The sequence below is a fragment of the Chenopodium album genome, chromosome 13 (assembly GCF_948465745.1).
Source record: "Chenopodium album chromosome 13, dcCheAlbu1.1, whole genome shotgun sequence".
NCBI classification, from domain to species: Eukaryota; Viridiplantae; Streptophyta; class Magnoliopsida; order Caryophyllales; family Amaranthaceae; genus Chenopodium; species Chenopodium album.
The window spans coordinates 8,324,368-8,345,729 of record NC_137846.1 but is presented as its reverse complement, the minus strand read 5'-3'; the positions used below and the strand labels follow the sequence as shown (position 1 = coordinate 8,345,729).

The 21,362-nt window shown below is 34.6% G+C and overlaps 2 protein-coding genes and 1 long non-coding RNA gene across 7 annotated transcripts; 1 reads left to right on the top strand and 2 right to left on the bottom strand.

The window, feature by feature from the left end:
- Window positions 1-58: 58 nt before the first annotated feature.
- Window positions 59-802, bottom strand: LOC145575153 (uncharacterized). The gene has a single exon (XM_081633060.1). The coding sequence runs from the start codon at window positions 800-802 to the stop codon at window positions 59-61; it is 744 nt and encodes a 247-aa protein (XP_081489186.1).
- Window positions 803-4,022: 3,220 nt separating this feature from the next.
- LOC145576203 (anamorsin homolog) lies at window positions 4,023-11,517 on the top strand. Its single transcript, XM_081633984.1, has 8 exons — window positions 4,023-4,121; window positions 5,337-5,473; window positions 5,953-6,119; window positions 6,230-6,331; window positions 8,313-8,469; window positions 8,563-8,699; window positions 8,884-8,958; window positions 10,977-11,517. Exons 2-8 carry the CDS (start codon window positions 5,356-5,358, stop codon window positions 11,013-11,015), a joined length of 795 nt encoding a protein of 264 aa, XP_081490110.1. The 5' UTR covers window positions 4,023-4,121; window positions 5,337-5,355; the 3' UTR covers window positions 11,016-11,517.
- A 1,952-nt stretch (window positions 11,518-13,469) lies between these two features.
- On the bottom strand, window positions 13,470-19,997 carry LOC145574509 (uncharacterized). 5 transcript variants are annotated; one of them, XR_014098092.1, is made up of 8 exons: window positions 19,841-19,997; window positions 19,504-19,587; window positions 19,238-19,358; window positions 15,638-15,903; window positions 15,290-15,390; window positions 15,095-15,176; window positions 13,862-13,967; window positions 13,470-13,759 (listed from the first exon to the last, which is right to left on the bottom strand). It is a non-coding gene; the product is annotated as an uncharacterized LOC145574509 (long non-coding RNA). The 5 variants fall into 5 exon arrangements; XR_014098093.1 differs by having other exon boundaries at window positions 13,848-13,967; window positions 15,638-15,900; window positions 19,841-19,995; XR_014098091.1 differs by having other exon boundaries at window positions 15,638-15,900; window positions 19,841-19,995.
- Between the last annotated feature and the right edge of the window lie 1,365 nt (window positions 19,998-21,362).

Sequence of the window (21,362 nt, the reverse complement as noted above, 5' to 3'; positions counted from 1 at the left end):
GAACCCGCAAAGAACATAGAAAATGCGGAGAGAACTAGAGCATAGACCTCTGTCGCTGTCAGACAACAATTTTCCACTCGATACGTCGCTTAGACTTCTCCTGGGAGTTTGTGTCGGACAATATAATTGCCGCATGATCCGAAAACAAAATGGGCTGGTGAAAGACGGACGCCTGTGGATGGTTATCATACCAAGAAGGCGAGGCATAAGCCTTATCCAGCCGTTCAAGAATTGAATCTGAATCAGATCTATTATTTGTCCAAGTAAACCTTGGACCTGAAAAGGGAATATCTAACAGGCCTACTTCCATTTTCCATTGCATAAAATCCCATCTCCCTGGAATATCTAAACTGCCCCCGACCTTATCTGACAAATATTCAACTTGATTAAAATCACCAATCAAAACTGCATTTGGATAGTCGTTTAACAAGTTTGAAATCAACATCCAAACCTCTAATCTATCAGCAATGTGAGGCGCACCATACACAAATATATAATATTTTATTGCTTCATCTACTACGTTTTTGCAAAGTATGACATTACAGGATATGTACATAGGAACCAAACCCATCAGAGCAAACCAAAAAACAAACAGACCACCACTTGAACCTACCGCATCTATACCAAAACTACCCAAAAATGATAAAGATGCTAACTTCCTAGCTACGGTATCCACAGGAAGTAAAGTCTCCATAAGAAAAACAACATCCAACCCGAAAGAGCGGACTAGAGACAAAATGTATGGAATTTTAGGGGTGTTCGCCTGTCCTAAACCCCTACAATTCCAAGCACCAATTCTCATCCCGACCCGGGTGGCCTATCACGGGCAACCACCGAACCCTTAGAAGAAGAAGAAATCGAAAGCGAACCAGAAGACCTGCGTCTCTTCTTATAGGGCAGCAAACATGAGAAACACCCTGTTTCACTGGAAGTAGCAATATGAAGGGGTGGAAAAGGGGGAGCCGACGGCTCCAAAGCTCCAGAAGGACGCTTGGCAGGACATGAATTCTTGAGCCATTGACAAACCATGCTCTTACCCTTGCCTATTATATCGCGATTACTACCAGAGTCCTTGTTCTAATAATCAATATCACTTCCAGTACGGTCAGAGAAATCCGAATTATTGACCAAAATGTCCAAAGTTGGGGGAGAGGAAGGCGGAGAGCAATCCATGGGAACGACCTCAACTGAAACCGCGCCATTTGACATATCTTAGTCGGCAGAAAGTTGTTGCTCAGTGGAAACCACCACCTCCGGCGAGTGAAAAGAGAAAGCTTCGGAGGGAGAATCTGCTATGTATCCTGATTCTTCCGACTTATCCACCGGGAATGACTCCGTCAAAGAGTGAATCGGAGAAGGGGATTGAACCGTCGACAAGCCCCAGTTGCTCGGTCCGACACCAAAAGGGTCTGCAAATATCGGTCCCTGAGGTCCAAGCGGAGGTAGTGAGAAGTACGACATTGGAAACGGTTGAGCTGGTACCTCCTATTCAGAAGCTGCATGCGAAACATTCTGATGAAACAGTTGGGGCTGATCTTGTGTTATATCGGTCCTCCTTTCTCTTATTTCTTATTAAATGAAAATGCAACAAAATCATGGTACCGTGTAATTTGATACTTATTTATTTTCCTCATAGATCTTCTTAAAATTTCAAGTATTCCCACTTTTCTCTTTTAATTTCTCTTTATTCCAATTTTATTATTGTAGACATTAGCTTTTTTTTTTTTTTTCCAGATTTTTTTTTAAGCAAATCAGATTCATACTTCATTCATGTATTTTCTCCTTTATTAATGGAATTTTTCAATTGAATTTAGATGGTTATTTATCTCTGATCAAATGGGCAATGTTGTAAAATTGGGTCTAGATTTCAATCAGCTCTTCCAAAACGTTGCTAAACCCAACGTTTTCAAAATTAGCTTATTTCATACAATCAGCCTTTTCTATCCGTCAATTACCAAATACCCACATTAGCTGATTGACTTGGTCAACCCTCTAATTTGAGGCCTATTCGCTGAATTTGGCTCAATCCGCTGAACACCAAACTCCCCCTATAGCTTTTTATTTTTTTCAAATAGTTCCAACTTCCAACTATATCCTAACTAGTAACAACAATTTTAATATTCATTTTGGCGCTTTCTTTTTGAAGTTTTATGTTGATGACATGTTAATTTTAAAATTAGTGTTCATTCATTATTCCAAAAAATAAATAAATAAATTAGTGTAATTTTATGAGGTTTGGACCTATTTAATACTTTGAATGTTATATCTTATATCATGAATGTCATGAACACCAGATCGAAGGTCCAGAACACATACTTTTTCCTATTCATTTACTTAAATTTTATTTTGAATGGTAACATGGATTAGTGATCGGTAACAATTAGGCCCCGTTCTCTTCACCTTATTTTTGATGAAATGAAATTATTTTTACTGAAACAAAATTATTTTTACTAAACTTAAATTAATTTTACTGAACTGAAATTATTTTTGCTGACCTGAAATTATTTTTACTGATTTTCTATTATAATTCTTCTTTAAGAAAACTGAATTTTACTGAACTGAACTTATTTTTACTGAACTGAAATTATTTTTACTGGACTGAACTTATTTTTACTAAACTGAAATTATTTTTACTTAATATTGTTTTTTTAAGGTGAAGAGAACATGGCCTTAGTCTTCAAACTTGTGATCATAGACGAAATTAGGAACTTGGCTAGTTGGCTAAAGGAATGAACTGATGCATAATCCACTAAGTTGTCCCAAGAGCAATCAGCAATGGTTGAAGAAGCTCACCGCCCTAACCAAAGCAGTAGCCACTTCTATGATTTCATGCAACAGTTGTACTGTACTAGTTTTGTTGGTTGATTTGCTTTTCCGATGCCGCCATAAAAACATTTGTGATTATGGGGTTCAAACTACGTATAATCTATGTTTCCAAATACATAAAAGGAAAGATTGATTGATTAAGCAGCACAAAAGTGGACTTGTGCTGCATCTATATTTTATCTGATGAGGTGTGATAGGCAAAAAATATAGTAATTTGCCTCAACAATTAATTTAAAACTAGTTTTGGCCCGGACGATGTTCCGGGTCATTGTTTGTAAATAAAAATTTATAATAAAATAAATTGCAATAGAAATGATCACTTGTTTATTTTTGCTAATATTAGTATACATTAAAATTCATTATTCATTATTCATTACGTAGCAACCTAAATTTTATGCTTAGTATTAGAATATTTTTCACTTGTCGTAAAAATTCCTTCAATTAAAGTAAGTAAACATATATGTATTTTTTTAAGAACAAAGTAAACCTATCTTGTGGTTAAAAACCTTTAAAATTACTATGCATTTTAATTACATATTTGAAATACATATAACCTATATAAATTGAAAGAAATGAATTTAACTTTGTAATCATATTGTTGTTAAAATATGCACATATAAGTTGACAATTAAAATTTTAGAATTTATGAACGTGGATAACTCATTTAAACTAAAATGCAAATTTATTACGAAGTATCATAAGTTATGTCATTGGCGTACCACATGATTTGTCAAGCCATAATGACGCGTGGCGAGATAAGCAGAGTGGTATGAGTTTGGAATCATGAATGGGGTTAAGGTGGTATTGGGTTGGAACTTGATACTTAATACAGAGTATCATTTGTTTGGTTCAATTATGGAATGGAATCTTATCCCCTTAATACCATGTATTTAATACTATACTGAGGGAATAAAATGAGCCAAACCCACCTTTCTCCAGGTTTCTAAACCCATACTTTTGACAACCAAACATATGGTATGAGTTTTATTCATTTTAAACCAATACCTCATATCTATATTCCGCAAACGAAATGTCTCCTAATGGGATCCTCGGTTCCAAGGATCAAGGTTTAGACAATTAGACTTTAGAGTGCACATTGAGACATTACTCCGTACGCAGTATATTGCGCGCAAATCTTCCAGTTGGGCAATTTGAACATCCTAGTACGTTTTCTTATTTTTCCTTTTCACTTTTATTACACTGCACCTCTCTCTATCTCTGTCCTCCAGCGCGTTTCTGAACTCTCCATTGAAGCGGCTTTGAGATTTCTCTCTTCCATTGAACCAGCTTCTGAGGTAAGGTTTTACTTTTTAATAATCGAATACCAATTTCACCGTTTAGGGTTTATCGATGATCTAATTGTCAGTATAATTGATTTAGGGTTCTTCTAAGGTGGATTATTGAACTTTTGGCTATAATTACTGACGTCATGAAAGATTATAGCAATCAATTTTGTTGCTAGACTTTTTCTATGTGCAATTTACGTTGATATTCTTAAACAAGAGGAATTTAATGTCATCTTTGGAGCTTAATTTGATAATTGAATCAATTTTGGTTGCAAATGTGTTGCATTTGGTTGTTTATAAGTTACAACCCTTTACTGTAGAATGGAACTATGAAAATGTACCCTTTTCCCTGGACCAGGGCGGCCGCGCCTCCTGCGCTTGCTCAGGGAAGGGCCTGGTTGAGTTGACAATACAGGGATTATCACATGAATTCTGGTTCAAATCCATACAACTTATAGTGAGTGTTTAGAGGGTGGTTACTAATGTTACTTTTTAGGCATGCATATGAGTAGGCTCTAAGGATGGCTTTAAGGATGATTGAATTAAGCAAGCGCACACCTTGCTCTTTTGATTATGCTATTGATGGAAATATTCATAGACCTTCCATTGTATGTGTAAAACATGCCACTAGTGTTTTAGATTGCTTGGTAAAAGATGGTGATGAACAATATAAATTAAATTAACAAACACTTTATTTTATTATCTTTATTCTTGGTAAAAGATGGTGATGAACGATATAGATTAAATGATTTGATGCTTGGTCAGTCCATTGAGACTATCTTATCTTAATAAGTAAAACTTAGTTTGGACCAATGGTTTTAATATGAACACTAGTGAATTAACAAACACTTTATCTGTTATTTTGTTTAACATGCTCCACTTTGATCATATATTATCCATCATACTCATCCAACTCATGTGATGTGGGCTTGAATTAATTGCAAAAAACACAAGTAATTCTGCCTTTTTATTAATTGCCAAAATCCTTGTTTAAGAAATATTAGGAGAGAAGGTATTGAAAGCGCATTATGTAATGAAAGGATAGGAAAGAGTGTTGTTTGTTGCAATGTTCCTTAGTTATTGTTTATTAGTATAATCAATTCAAATCAAACTCCTATATTTTGCAATCTTCAAACACCCATTCTTGAATGCATTTCATATTCTTTCATGTTGAATACCACTATTTTGTAAAGAAGTATATTTGATTTATTTAAAACCATATAGGTTTTTGCAGGAGGAAAATATGGCAATGCTTGCACTTACTGATGACGTGATCTTGCCTCTTAGTACTGTAAACGAGCTGAAGCTAGAAGGATCGATGACCGATAATGCTTTGATTATCACTATGGCTTCAACTCAAAGTAATTTTTCAGAAACTTGTTCATATCTAAAAACTGATTCGTTGTATATGTGAATTTGTTTATCCGGAATTGTTTTGCAATTTGGGACATGGAGACTCATGCTATCAGGCTTTGGAGGTTTTCTTGGTCTTGAGAAGATTTAATGCAATTGATTAATTTTTTTTTTTTTTTTTTTTTTTGTTGTTTTTGAAATAAATGGTCATTTATCTATTATATTTACACTTATCGTAACAAAATACCAGCTTATTGTAAAAAAGGGTGCTTCCTTTTCACTTGCTTGTGTCGAAGGCATTGCTGTAAAGTGGGTTGATATTTGATTTCTAATTTCGTCTACTTGTGAACCGCTGTCACACATCTTGACCCTGAATTTGTGATAGTGTTCTCAATAGTGTTATCCATCATTATGCTTTTTTGTGAAAATTTCCTTCATTTATTACGCAACATTTACTGTGAATTTTCTAATGGCACGAACATATCAGGTACACTGCCTTTGGACCCATCATCCATGGATACTGTTATTGGTGTCTCCAAAGAACATGACTTTCCTGCTGCTTCACTGCTTGCTGAAATATATAGAGTTCTGAAGGCAGATGGAAATGTTATCATTCATCTGACTGGACTTGCTGTTGATTTACCTTCTGACAATGTAATATATTATGAAATTGCTTGGTTGATGTAAATATTGATGGTTTGTGGCTTTGCATGTGTCCGCCTATCCATTAATACTTGATAATTTTTTTTTTTGGTGATCTGCAGATTCTTTCTTCTCTGAATCGGAAGATACTTGTAGCAGGATTTTTGGAACCCGAAGCTAGCCTGCAGCAGCCAGACACTTTTTCGGGAGTTCAATCTATTCAAGTTAGTGAACTACCTTTAGTGCTGATTCTCATATTTCCTGCATAAATATTATATGCATTCTGATAGTTTTATATTAGAGTTCTACATGATATCTTTCTATATTATGGTAAAAGTACCTTTTGTGCTGATTCTCATATTTCCTGAATAATTTTTCTATGCATTCTGATCAATCTATATTAGAGTTCTACATGTGATCTTTCTGAATCATGGCTGAAAAAAGTGAATGAAAGCCCTTGGAGAACGAGGTGATAAATAACCTGTCTGGAGTGGTGTTGATAATACGTGAGATTAGATTTAAGTTTTTTTTGAGGGGATTTTTTTTTAAAAAAGTATTCTATATTTACCAGGCATTGTACATGGCTGCTTATGGGGAGCTTCATGTACTTTTTGAGATGAATGTGTAGGAACTCCTTCAAGGATAGAGCTAGGAATGTAGATGTTTGGAAGGAAAGCCGGAGGATGCGATTAAAGAGAGTCGACAATGTTGGTTTGAGTGTGTGAGACGTCACTGGTAAGGAAGGTATGTAGTTGGGATTCTGGAGATTTCAAAAGACGTTTAGGGTGGCTCAAGATGACTTGGATGGCGGGAGTTAAAGTTAGCACAAAGAAAGTGGGTTTGCAAAAGCAAGTAGTAATGGAAGAAGTGAATGGAGGATCTACGTGATGACCAAAGGAAATAGATTCTTGGTTCATGTAGCCAACCGGCACAGCCCCATCCTCTTGGGAACAAGGCTTTAGTTTTGTTTGTTTGCACATTCAAAATAATATTTATGCCAGTGCCCTAGACCGTCAAGTCCTTGTTAATTTGTCATTTCGTAGATCTTCTTTCTCAAAAACTTTTTGTGCGTATGGCCAGAAGAAACAACTTGAAGTGGCTTTGTGAAAGTTTCTTTTCTTCCACTTGCATCATTTATTTTTAGGCTCTACTAAACTGTTCTCACCTATTCATAAATGTTTGCCTATATACTACTTCAACCAGAACATGAGCCTATTTAAGTGTTGGAAATAAGTTTGCTGAATATTCTTCGTGACTTGAAGATATTGCTTGAGAGAAACACTGTTCTAGGATTCCTAACGACTACCATAGTTGCTTATTTTTGCCATATCCCTTTTTATTGGGCCCTTTGGAGAAAGGAGTGGTTCTCTTGCTAGGCTATGGAAGCAATGATGACATTCAGCGGATGTGGTACATTAAATACACATCTTTAAATTAGGTTGCGTAATAAGTAGATGGCTCCATAACTTCTAGCTAGGGTTTAAATAAAATTATACAACCTCCTTCCAATTTTGCGTTTAAGTGTACCAGACTCGACCTGCTTTTTTCTCTTTAATATTTCCCCTACATTAATAAGCATGCCAAAAGCAATGGGATAAGTAATTTGGGATGGATGGAGTATTTTTTTTTTTGTATTACGACCCTTGTGAGCTGGATTCTTTACTCCAAAGGTCCTTTGTTTATTAAACTAATGAGACCACCTTATGGAAAACAAGGTTAATTTGTCTCGTGAAAGTCTTTACATGTTTACAATTGTGAAGAAAGGAAGTCATTTGATCCATGTAAATACTAGAAAAACTACATCAATACAAATGATATGAATATGTAGAATTAAAAATTAAGAGTTGAACATGTTACATTTGCTTGCTTGATTATGAAAACTTCTTTTAATTGGAAACATGAGTTCAACTATTCTAGAACCTATCCTTTACGCCAATGTTCTGTGCTTGTTCACTTCTTTGTCTCTCCCTGTCTCTCTCTGATGATTTTTGATGTTGCAGTGGGTGTAAATTTCACTGATGTTGGGTGTTAGACTTTTTAGTTATGGCAATTTTGGTGTCATTGTTCTCTTCCTTATAGAGGCAAGAATAACTAGGTTTGTTATAGATTGAAACGAATTACAGAATTTCATCCTTGAAACAAATTGATAAATTGATTTATGCGTCTTTTATTGAATTCATCTGATGAATATATTTTCTATCATAGGTTAAAGTGAGGAAGCCATCTTGGAACATTGGATCTTCTTTTTCCCTCAAAGCCTCAAAAGGTTTACCAAAGATTCAAATGAATGATGATATGGATTTGATTGATGAGGATTCTTTATTAACCGAGGAAGATCTGAAGAAACCACAACTGCCTCCTGGTAACTGCTTGATATAATTATATCCCCCCCCCCCCCCCCCCCCCCTCTCTTCAAATTTCTAGTATTGCATAATGATTCACTTTGTCACTACAGTTGGGGACTGTGAAGTTGGAAGCACTAGGAAAGCTTGCAAGAACTGTAAATGTGGAAGGGCTGAGGAGGAGCAGAAAGTTGAAAAATTGGGGTTGACATTGGATCAACTGGATAATCCTCAATCTGCATGTGGCAGCGTATGTGTTTTATCAATTCAATTTTTGATATTTTAATGCAGAATATTTTTTTTTATTTTGGAAGATGGCTGCAAATTCATTTTGTGTTTAGATCTAATTGATGTCGAATAACTTTTATTGCTTGTTTGCTTATTATTTGTTGTCAATGTGATTGAAATTATTGTTGGGCTTCCTAAAATTACAGTGTGGACTAGGAGATGCTTTTAGGTGCAGCACATGCCCATACAAAGGTCTTCCTGCATTTAAACTCGGGGAAAAGGTACATCTCTTAGCTCCCAACTTGATTGCTCACTCAGCTATATATTGTTATTTACTGCTTTTATTATCCCTGTGTTTCTAGTTTCCTGCCTATTTATCAATATAAACAGGAGCTTTTCACATTTCTAGATATGTAGTGTCAAGCTGATTAGTTGCAAGTATTTGGGAATAAATTAAGTATATACTTATAATCAGTTTGTCTGGTAAGACAGAAGTGGATGGGAAAGAAAAGGAAGGGGAATGAAATAAATAGAGCATTATGCTTGGATTTAATATTATAATGGAATTGATGGGGAAGGAAAAGATGCAATAATAAAGACCTACTATTAAGCTCTTTATTTTATTCATCCCAAATTGGCGATTTTGGTTGGAAGGAAAGTTGATAATACGAAGTCCTTATCCAAACAAATGAACCAATCCAATACCTAGCAAGTAAACCAAAGGAATATTAGTTTTTTCTCCCCTATAGTTTCTTTTCCATTTTCTCCATTTCAATCCGTATCGGGGGAAAAAAAAAAAAAAAAAAAAAAAAAAAAAAAGACCTGTATGTTATGATTGTAGTGACTTTGCTTATTATAAGTTTGGTGATAACAAATACTTGGTCTTTGTAGTTGACAAGTTGTAACTTTTAACACTAATCACACTTCACTTTGACAGTCTTTTATGATTTATATACGAGGAAAAGTTTAGTCATGTGAGATCTTGTTAGATTCGAACGTTACTTATTGGCAATTAAAGTTATTAATGGTTGAAATATGCACCGACAAACATGATAAAAGAAACTTGTCAATTAAAAAAAAAGGAAAAATTGTCCTGAATAATCCGACATTTGCCTCATCCGTCCAAAATAATCCCACTTTCGATTATTTTTAAATAATCCGACCTTTATACCCAATCCGCTCCCAATGGTCCCAACCAGATTACCATTTGTGACTTGGGATTGTTTGCACATATGTCACCATGCAATTGATCTGATTTATAAAAAAAATTTAATAAAAAAAAAACCAACGGCCACCTCTCTCCGGCAAACCCACCACCGAACCACCTCCCCTACCTAACCCATCCACCGAAACCACCTCCTCTACCCAGCCCACCCACTGAAACTGTCCCTCTCCCCTAGTAATGGCAGTTGTGATGGGTTTAATTTGTGATTTGGGGCTCATTTGTGGGCTTTCGAAGAATCAAAGCGGCTGCTCTAGCTGTCTGCCAGCTGTTGTTGGTGCGTTTGCAAAGGGGAAGCAGCAGCAATTTGTGTTGCGGGTTTGTGTGTGGCGCGTTTGCGAAGGAGAAGCAAGATGTTGTGGGCGGCGCAATTGCGAAGAAGCAACAGCAGGTTTTGTGGGATGGTGCTGGGGTCGGGTTGGCCGAAAACAGGGAGGGAGAGGAAGAGGGTGATCGGAATCGGGAAGGGGAAGGGAGTTGGTGGTCGGAATCGGGGAGGGGAAGGGGAAGGGGAAGGGGAATGGTGGTGGAATTGGATAGGGGGCCGGTGGCAGTGGTTGCTTGAATCTGGGTTTGGGGTTTTCTTAATTTTTTTGACCAATCATAGACTGACACCTATCTAGTAACTTATAATAACAAGTTAGATGACCGGTTGGGACCATTTAAAGTGGAAGAGGTACAAAAGTCGGATTATTTAAAAATAATCGAAAGGTGGGATTATTTTGGACGGATGATGCAAAGGTCAGATTATTCTGGACAATTTTTCCTAAAAATAAAAAAAATAAAAAAAATAAAAAAAACAAAAAAAAAACAGAGGAAGTATATTTTATATAAACAATGAATAATGGATTATATAGTCTTATCACTTGTATGGTTCTTGTTATGGCACATCATCATGATGCATATGCTCCTGTGAGGTGGGAAATCAAATTTTACTTAGAGATTTCTGCTTCATAAGTGAGTCAAAATAAACTTTTTCCTTCAAAAAAATAATTTTATGAAACTTCGTTGTTTGATAATCTATTCTTCTAATGTGACTTCTGTAGTGTAATTGTTCTGGATCCTTCGATGTTGCAGGTTTCTTTGTCAAATAATTTCCTTGATGCAGATATATAGACATCAGCAGGATTCAGTTCAGTTGTATTTTGGTTGGCAACATGCATGTTTTTAGGGTCAGAATATCGTAGATCCCTCACTGTTTAGAATGTAAGTAGCTTTCTGAAATTTTGATTCTTCTGGATATTGACTGTGTTGTTTAATTTGCAAACTTGTTGATCTGAAAAGAAATGCCGATCTGAAAAGAATTGCCTGCATGGTCTGATGAGAGGTTATTTTCTGTTTTGATATCAAGTCATCCGCCTTCATTCACCTTGTGGTGTTTACGCGAATCCTTTGTAAATCATTGTTTATGGTGATCATCAAGTAATGGAGAATGGTGATACTTGTAATGATAACTAGATAGCATGAGTGTCAATTAACACAATTCAATTATACAATTTTGTCATGTCTTTTATAGAATTGGCCCATAGAATACTCAGATTTTTGTGCAAATACCTACTGTCCAAGATCCTTAATTTAAAGAGTTTAGATAACTTCTCCCTTTACAATGTCAGTATTTGCTATTCATTTTCAACACATATTGTACAAATTTTGACAATCCCTAAGGTTATCTATTTTGATAACTTCAATTTTTGTGGGGCAAATATTTATCCTACCCTACTTAAATATCTAAAGTTAAGTTTAAACCATGTAAAAAAGTTATAATTCATTTGAATATAGGCCACAAGGCCCACAACCAAGGATAATGCTAAATTTCAACTTTAGTATATACTAGTCGTTGGAGCACGCGCGATGCGCGTGCTCCCCCGACGGCAAGATAAGTAATATTCGTGGTTGTGTTCGGGGTTTTGTGATATTCGTGGTTGTGTCGGGTTTTGCATTAGTAGGACACATGAATTTACAAGTCATAACAAGAAGTAGTGATAAAGTTTTCACGGAGAAATATTTATAGAAAAACAATTTTAAAAGAACAGGTTTCTAGAATTTGTTAGAATTTAAAGATTTTTTAAAAAAATTATACAAATTCTTTTAGATATTATTTCTGAACGCAATATGGTTTCTTATTGAGTAGCTTAATTATTAACAAATATCTCGTCTTAAAATGATTATGATAATAAGGAGCAGTAATAAGGAAATACAATTTTAAAGGTTAAAGTTCTGTAAAATGGATTAAATGCAAAGCATATGAAAGAATTGTATATTTCTTTGTTATCAGTCTACATAGTTGGTGTGATCTAAACTTCTTCAAAGCTTGTTTTGTAATTTTACATTTTTTCTTCGAGTTGAATGTTGAATTTAGTACTATTTTTATCTTCGAAATTTGTTTTCCCTAAGTGAATATACGATCTAATTTAGGCAAAAGTTACTGTATTCCCTTGGCCTTTGTCTCCTTGTTTTTTTATTTTTTATTTTGTTATAAAATATCTCCTTGCCCTTCTTTTTCTCAACTCCCCCCTCTCTTTCTTTCTCTCTCTTCCCCCCCCCCCCTCTCTCTCCCCCTCGTATGTGATGAGTGTCATTTTGACATTTATTTTCTAGTCATGTTCCTAGATTTTTATGTTAATTCCTTTAAAATCTAATGTCTTTATTAAGGTTTTTGATATTTTATGACTTATTTCTCCTTTGTGTGTCTTCATACATTATTGAGGTCATTTTGGAAGATAATAAGATGAACAAAAAAAAGGGATTCAATGTCTTTGAAAAGAAATATGATATATGCAAACTTAAGGAAATATTACGTAAGAATCCAACACGTTCTACCTTAAGGTTGAAATCATTTCTTAAATATGTTATCAATCAGATTAATTTTCTATACAAATTACAATATTGATTTTTTATCATATGAAATTGACAATTAATTGACCATCCTTTTCTCCCCCTCCCTCCCTCCTTTTCTTTCCTATCCTATCTTATGATTTTCAAAATTTATAAAGTTATGCTTTATTTGCATTTCCCCCTTTCTCAATCATTCTCCTCTCTCTTTCCATCTTTTGTTACATTGCACCACTTATGTTTTCCAAATTTTAAAGCCTTTTTAAAAATAATGTTTTTTTTTTTCAATTTCTAAATCTTTTCAAAAGTATTATACTTCCTCCGTTCTTTTTTACTTGACACGCTTTAACTTTTACACTATTTGACAGTCTTCTGTGAATGATATGTAAGGAAAAATATATTCATATGCTATCTTTTTTAATTCGTCTCAATAAGTATTATCGTAATATACAACTTTTATAATTTTTATTTATAAAGAATTAAATTTATTGATCGCTAAAATTTTACATTGGCAAGCATGATAAAGGAAACAGATCAAGTAAAAAAGAATGGAGGAAGTATATCTTTAATTCATTCGGTTAAATAGAATATTGTGTTTGCACATAACTTTTTTGAAAGTGTTTACATTTTTGATATGTAAGTATGTAACGTTCATGCAAATGAAGGAGCATAGAAAAAAAGTATAACCACTCAAAACTCTCACCAATTCACTTGCCAATTTACTAAAATTAGTACGAATTTCACAAAAAAATTGCATATAACTTCAACTGATCTTGTTTCTCAATAAATCAAAGTGAAATTCCATCAATTCCTCAAAACACAAACATCAACAACAGGAAAAGAAAATTCTAGAAATTAAATACAAAAAACAGGTCGAAATTAACTTCAATGGTGTTTTGTTCAGAGCTCAAATCTCCCTTGCTTCTCTCCCAAGCTTGCAATGACCCTCCCAGTTGATGGGTGTCCCGGAAAGGATCCAGTAGCCTCCAGGCCGCAGGATCTGTCCACTTCAATCAAGTAAAGTCCGTCTGCTCGTTCAAATCAAGTGATTAATTAGCTCATGAATGAATGTGTAGCATATCATTAAATTATGAACACTCACATACACACATATACCTAGAAGCAATTACCTCCCCTAATTCAGCATCCCACATAAGATCAACCTCAATGAGACCCGTATGAGTAATCTACTCTGATTACTTTCGAGTGTTCATAAATCTCTCCTGTCCTGACATGCTGCATATCAGATACAAAATTCAATAAACAAACTTGTATAAGAAATGTTTATGAACATCATAACAAATCCTACACTTGTACATTCCAAAAAGAATTCAAGTCTGTAAAATCTTGGCAAAGAAGATGCTATAAATTATATTAATACTCTTGATATATGAAAAAACTTCTGAAAACAATCACTTTAAATTAACCAAATAGCAAAACTAAACAATCTTTTTCATACCAAACAAGATATGAAAACAAAAAAACAAATTCCGATGCCATATTTTCCTACCAGCGGAATCTACTAAGTAACAAAATAAGTGAAAAGAACCATAACTGCAGAACAATCTAGAAATATCTTTCATTAGCCATTGAAAGACCTCCACAACTATAGCACAGAATATAGAATCCAAAAGATTGCTTAGCACATTATGCTAATTGCACCAAAATGACAAGTAAAGTTTATTAATTTCATAGTCTGAAAAAAAAAAGAACTTTGTTTTGCACCAAAATGCTTCTTTCATAGGCACTTTAAGAATTATATGTTAACTAATTAATTAAATATGTACCATAGAATTACAAATTTATGTAACTCCATATGTCTTTGTCTCCTCTTATCTAATATGTGACCACTATGGACCAGGAAACCTATGTGAATGACCAATGAGGAGGTAATGGAGATATATTTAAAGACTTGAGGGAATTATATACATTAACTTAATAGCTGCTACGTATTTCAAACTTTCTCAACTTGTTAGCCTCTTCTGAGTATACAGAAGAGTAGATAACTCGGTAAGCTAGTACCATTGAATGGAATTAAAAAACATAGCCAAGCAAACTTCAACTCTCATCCTCATATTGATTTCAAGACTGATCAGAAGTTCCACCTAGCATATATGTTACACAGTCTGCTAATTGCCTAATTTTTCCCCCCACCCACCCTGGATTCCTAGAACTACGATTCGAAAATTATTATTTGGTACAGTGAGCACTTTTGGACTAATTTAACACATTTAAGTAGCCAATTGTACCCTGTACCCTTTCTGCAACGAATTTTTCCCAAAAACAAAAATAAACCTAGATTGTGAAATTCATATTCAGTGATTAAAAAGAACTGATAATTAGACTAAAAATCTAGTTATTACCTCAAAGCTGCCCTTCAATGGAGGATAAAGCTACAATACCAAAAGGTGCAAAATATATTCCTCAATATCTTCTGGGTTATAGCTGTCGAATGACAGCAGAAACACAGCAGTCAGCATGCAAAAAATTATGTGCTTTCACAAGATTCAATATTACTATATAAAATTTTATAAAAATGAAACTTTGCAATGTATTACCAAGAAGAGTAGAGAAATAAAATGAATACATGAACCGCATCACGTGAACACCATGAATGATGGTGGATTTGCGTCGATTTTTGCCTTTGGATTCCTTCACCCTGTCAATATACAACTATGAACTATCAGCTGTCTTCTTAAATGACATCATAAAATTTATCCTAAATAAGTCATTTTTCCATCAAGGTAAACTAAATACATGGTAATTCAAGGAAACTCAGAAATTTTCGACCATGCATATTATATACTGAAAGATCAAAGTTGACAAGCTGAATTAAGAATTGTCTGATTTCGTTCAAAAAAAAAAAAAAAAAATCAAAAAGTCAAATGGGTTCTAAAAGATCTTACCAATATATTAGCATGGGCATAAATTCGGCCACCATCATCTATATGAATGACAACATCAGCTCAATAATCTTCATCAAAAAGGCGGTCATACAAATCCGTTATTGCAGTGCTCACAGAGCCTTGGTCTTCGTAAGATGACACGCCCTTGGACTTAAGCAAAACCCTCTTAGGTTGTGCACCGGGCAATGGAGGTGCTAGTGGAGGATTCACACTCTGAATTGTCGAGCACATCTCAATTATACACATTTTATTGATTTTAACTCCTGCTAATAATGAAAAAATACTCAATTTTAGTAAATCATCAATTTCTTAATCAAAATTTAGAACTCTTCATCTTCTACTCAAAGCTTATATAGATTATATAAGGGTCTTATCAAATACATTGCCTAAAATCAATCTCTAAATTTAGTCCAACCCAACAAATACATGAATTTAACAAATTTTTAAGAAAATACATACACAAGTATATAATAACAATTAAATAAGATCCCTTTTGGGTTTTATGATATAATGATCAATTATACAAATGCAAGCATAATTGAACTAACAATTACTACCATATAAGATCATACTACAGGAATAAGAGATTCGATTTGAAAAGGCTGTAAAGGCCAAAGCCGGATGGATTGCTTGACACGACACCGATTCCCAGATTAGGCCATATCTGATACCGGTTGGACATATTCATTAGTGAAGGACCAGGCCCATGCCAGCACATGGCACTAATAGAAATCTATATGTTGGAGAAGGATTTTCCCGAAGGCAAAAGTAAGAACCATCGCACACAGGAAGCTCAAGCCGAAAGCGATCACCTGCTAGCTCTCAAGATATGGGATAAATACGTCGTTTTAACGCATGTTCATTGCAGAAGTACTCTGAGAAACTTCTGGAAGCATCCAGGTTGTCTGAGAAACTCATTTCGGAACTGGAGAAGGAGAGTCTTGATAAGAAAGATGAAGTTAGTGTGTTGTCTGATCAAGTACAAGGATTGAGAATGGGGATTTTTCATTTGTTAGATGCACTTGAATCTGATGCAGGTTCAGCACTTGATGACTGCGGCAAATCCGGCAATGAGGATCAAAGAGTTGTGAACCTTATACATGGAAAGCTTGATGATATAAAAGCATCTCTGTATAAAGCCTGGGATGAAAATCAAGAACATGTAATACAAAAGTCTGTTTTCCTTGCAATGATTTGGCATCTTAAACAAGATATGGCAAATTTAAATGCTGTTATAAACTCCCTCAGGCAGAAGGTTGAAAGCAGGAACCTGGAAGTAAATCAACTCCAGAAAGAGATACAGAAGCTTTTGGAGAGTAATGAAGAGTTAATTCTCAAAGTTAGGGAGGGGAGTCAGAAAGAAGTTGTTCTTCTCACTGAAATGGAAGATCTCCGGGAGAAGCTGTTTAATCTCCAGGGGGCTTATGATGATCTACAAAAAGAGAATTACAAGGTCATCGAGGAAAAGGGATCATTGATGAAGGCATTTGAAGATTTGGAGGAGGAGAAGCACAACCTACAGGATGAGTGTTCTTGTATGGTCGGGGAGGTAGTTGCACTGGACAATCTGTCATTTATTTTCAAGAATGTCATCTCTGAGAAATCAAAGAAAGTCATACAATTGACTGGGCATATTGAAAAGCTTTACAGCGACAATAGTATTCTCGAGGAGAAAGTGCAAATAGTAGAGAGGAAACTGGAAGATGCCCGTAGTAAAAATATCAATTTTGAGATCTCATTGAAGAATTCAGAGAATGAACTGAAAAAAGTGAGAGTTTCAAATGACAGGTTGAAGGATGAAATAACTAATGAAAATAATCTTTTTTGCTTGAAAGAAAAGGAACTTCTGGAAGCAGAGTCAATGAAAGAGAATCGTGATATCCAATTACTTGAATTGTCCAAGAATTATGCTTAACAACTGAGAGAATGCGAAGACCTTCATGAACTTATTGAATATCTGGATTCACAAATTTCTAAAATGCAGAAGGAGCATGAAGATAGTGAAGCAAGAATCCGAGTTTTGAGCTCTGAATTGCAGAAGGGAAAAGACGAAGTCAAACTATGGGAGACTGTCGCAGGCAAAAAAATTATGAATTGTATCAGATCATTTCACAGACATGGATACCCAAATGAATGACAAAGCTCAAGTAAAGAAGAAATTTTAACACCCATGAATATTATAAACAAAATAAAAAGAAAACTCAAAACTTATAGTTTAATGACAACAAAGAATGCCTGAATTAAGAAGTTGCTATTTAGAAGTATTGTTAATAAAAATTAAAGCCTAGTTTTTCAGAAATGAGCACTTTTTCTATCTTGGCGGTCGCTAATTAATTATAAAAAATTAAAAAAACAGAAACAAATGCAACCCAACCTGCATTAACACCGTACCCACGCACCACCACTGCCAACCTTCCAAAACCACCTCGATCTAACCACGCACCACCACTGCCAACATCCAACCCAAAACCACCTCTACCTACGCACCACCACCGCCAATCTTAACCCAAACAACCAGAAACTAAACCAAAATACAAAATTTAAATCAAAATTAACAATAACAACCCCACAAAATTACCCACTAAAAACAAACCAGAAAATCAAACCACAAAATCAAACCCAAAATCAAAATTAGCAAAAATCAAAACGAAAATAAAACTGAAATTTAACAAAAATAAAACTGAAATTTAACAAAAGCAAAACCCAAAAATTAACAAAAAAGCAAAACAAAAATTAAACCCAAAACGAACATAAATAAAACAAACATAAATCTCTGAGCCTCATAAAGCTCCTCCTTAGATATTTGAATTCTCTTTGATATTATTAGCCAGCTTCTTCTGTAAATGATCGACGTCCTATATATTCTAAGCCAACAGTCGTCCTAATATTCCAATAAACGTGCAATGTTGTAATATTACTCAGTTTAAACCTCACATTCCAGCATACAACATATTATTTTAAGATAAAATCACCCAGTAGCTTTATTCAACAAACACAAATAAAAGCCCAGTAATGAGTGGTGTGCGATCCAGAAATGCACGCAAAAAATCTAATAAAGTGGCAATGATATAATCAATAAAAGGTTCACAATTCACAAGCTTATATATCCACAAACACAAACAAACCACAAAACGCATCAACAAACCCAAAACAGCACCGAACGAACCGGGGTAAAAACCGGACCAAACCAAACCGAACCAAAACTGAAATAAGATGTATAATCCTCAAAAACAAACCAATATTGATTCAAAAACCCCGGCAATTGACCACAATTCATAGGCACACACATACACAGAAACACAGACCATAAAATTCATAATCAAAACAAACCCTAAAATTCCGGGTCGCAAAAAATACAGGGTATCATTCAATTACTTGCAAAATGCAAAATTTAATACAAATTCACACAACTCAACATCTTGAAGAAAATATAAGCAAGATTATACCTTTATAATACCCAATTGGTATAAAATTCATGTAATTAAGAAGAAAGTGCATAAATTTCAATTTCACAAACAATCTTTTATTTAAAAAAAAAAAAAAAAAAAAAAGGCAAATTAAATTCAAATACTTACAAATTAGGTGATATAATGAGCTAACCTTGAAATTGAGGAGGATCGGATATCGGCGGCGTTGCCGGCGGTAGAAGTGATATCGCCGGAGAGAGTTCCAATAATTAAGCAAGCTACACTGCTACGCCGATCCACTCAAAACCACCCAACTATGACATTAATAACATCGAAACCAGCAATTAACAAAATACAATAAAATCAACAGATACCCAAACCATAAACTATATACACTAATCATAAATTAGTAGAAGTATTGAACAAAAAAAAAAAAAAATCCAGGGAAATGGATCGTACCTTATTGGATCTAGGTTGGAGAAGACTGATATAAAAATTGATTCATAGTATAATTGATTCAGAATACCACCTCCACCACGAAACCTGGTAACAAAGAAGAAGTCATTAGATCATACCACATTAATTCAGCTTGTCACGCATCAATTTTCACATAATTCCATTAGTTTAATTTTCATAACTTAATTCCCATAGCTCAATTCCCAAATCACAACCTTCTATTAAACCGAATTCTACCAGAAATGATTCTATATAATTTTCTTAAAAAAAACTGAATTACAAATGGGGTTTTTGTTATTTTAGTTGGTAGTTTAATACTAAGAAAGGAGTAGAATTATACCTGAAGATCGGAGAAACGACATCAAGAATCATCTTCCACAAGCTCCCATAACCATCGTCGAAGGGATGATTGGTGGTTTTGAGCTCATCGCCATTGTTGTTGAAGGAAGACATATTTTCTCTCTCTAGCTTTCTCTCTCCTTGTTTCCATAAAAACTCTGAGCTTTTTTCTGAGATGAGAAGAAAGAGAGCTGAGGGAGTAGGTAAGGGAAGTCGGTGAGAGCAGTCAATTAGTCAAAGCACTCAAACATTCATCAACCAATTAGGAATAGGGGCAAAATTGGCAATTCATTAATGTTGGGGGCAAGGCTGTAATAGCACCACATATTACTATTCATAAGCTACAGTATCAAGTTTGCATTTTTATAAAGGTTAAGGATTGTAAATGGTTGGTATTACTAAATGCCAATGTTAATTATTTTATGGTTGTCTTACACTCTTACATGAATAGTTGATAAGTTCATCATATTATTACAAAAATAAAGTGGTCTAGTCAAATTACTCAAACAAGAATGTGGAGATGCGAACAATGTCGAGTTTCGAGTTTCAGTGAACAACCTCAGACCAACGCTGACGCTAGTAGTTAGTTTGTTTGGGATAGCCAGATCGAGACTGCTAGTACTGTCCTGCTTTTGGATTTGCCAAAATATTGATACTCGTAATACTTGTACAAAATGCGGAGTACTGTGTTAGGAAATGCCCTGAATAAAACCTTATTCGGTTAGTGAGTTGAGTTGTTGAGGTCTAGGGGTGAAACACACTATTTAGATATTTGAGGATTTATAAATTACGATATCTGTTGTTACGTAGGTTATGATTTTCTGTTTATGCACTTACATTATTTTAAGAGAACTATCTCCTTACAGTTTAACCTAGCTATAATTCATCAGTCTATACAATCCTCTAGATCAATGAAACTCTCAGCTTATCTGTTTATGGACATAGCTAACTCATCGTAAGTGAATCGCTGCATATAAAATCCCTGCTCATGCAATCATGCTTATTGATTTCGTCAATCCTTCTTGCATCTTTTACAAATTACAATACACTCCCTATGCTCCAATTTAGTGTGCTCATTTCTATTTTTGTTTGTCGTGATTTATTACCTCATTCTCTTCTTAGCATAAGCTCGTTACCTTTTTAAAATATTATTTTTTTTTAAAAAAAAAAAAAAAAAAAAAAAAAAAAAAAAAAAAAAAAAAAAAACTACTTGAAGTTTATTATTTGAGGAAAGTAGTCAGGAGTAAATGCTCAGAGGAAGATGAGGGAGAGGATTTAAAGTACATTTGCTCCACCCCATCAAAGGGGGACAAGTGAGCAGCAAGATGTTCAGCTACATTCTCGGCTACACTTACTTTGACAGATGAGGTATATTATTAACATCAAAACATCAACTAATGTGCCTATTCTATTATCATCAACAAATCAAGTCATTAGGGGATCTGCCACTCATAAGAATTAATTGCCCTCATCACATTTCTTGCATCTGTTTCCACCACAACCTTCATTAACCCAAGTCTCAG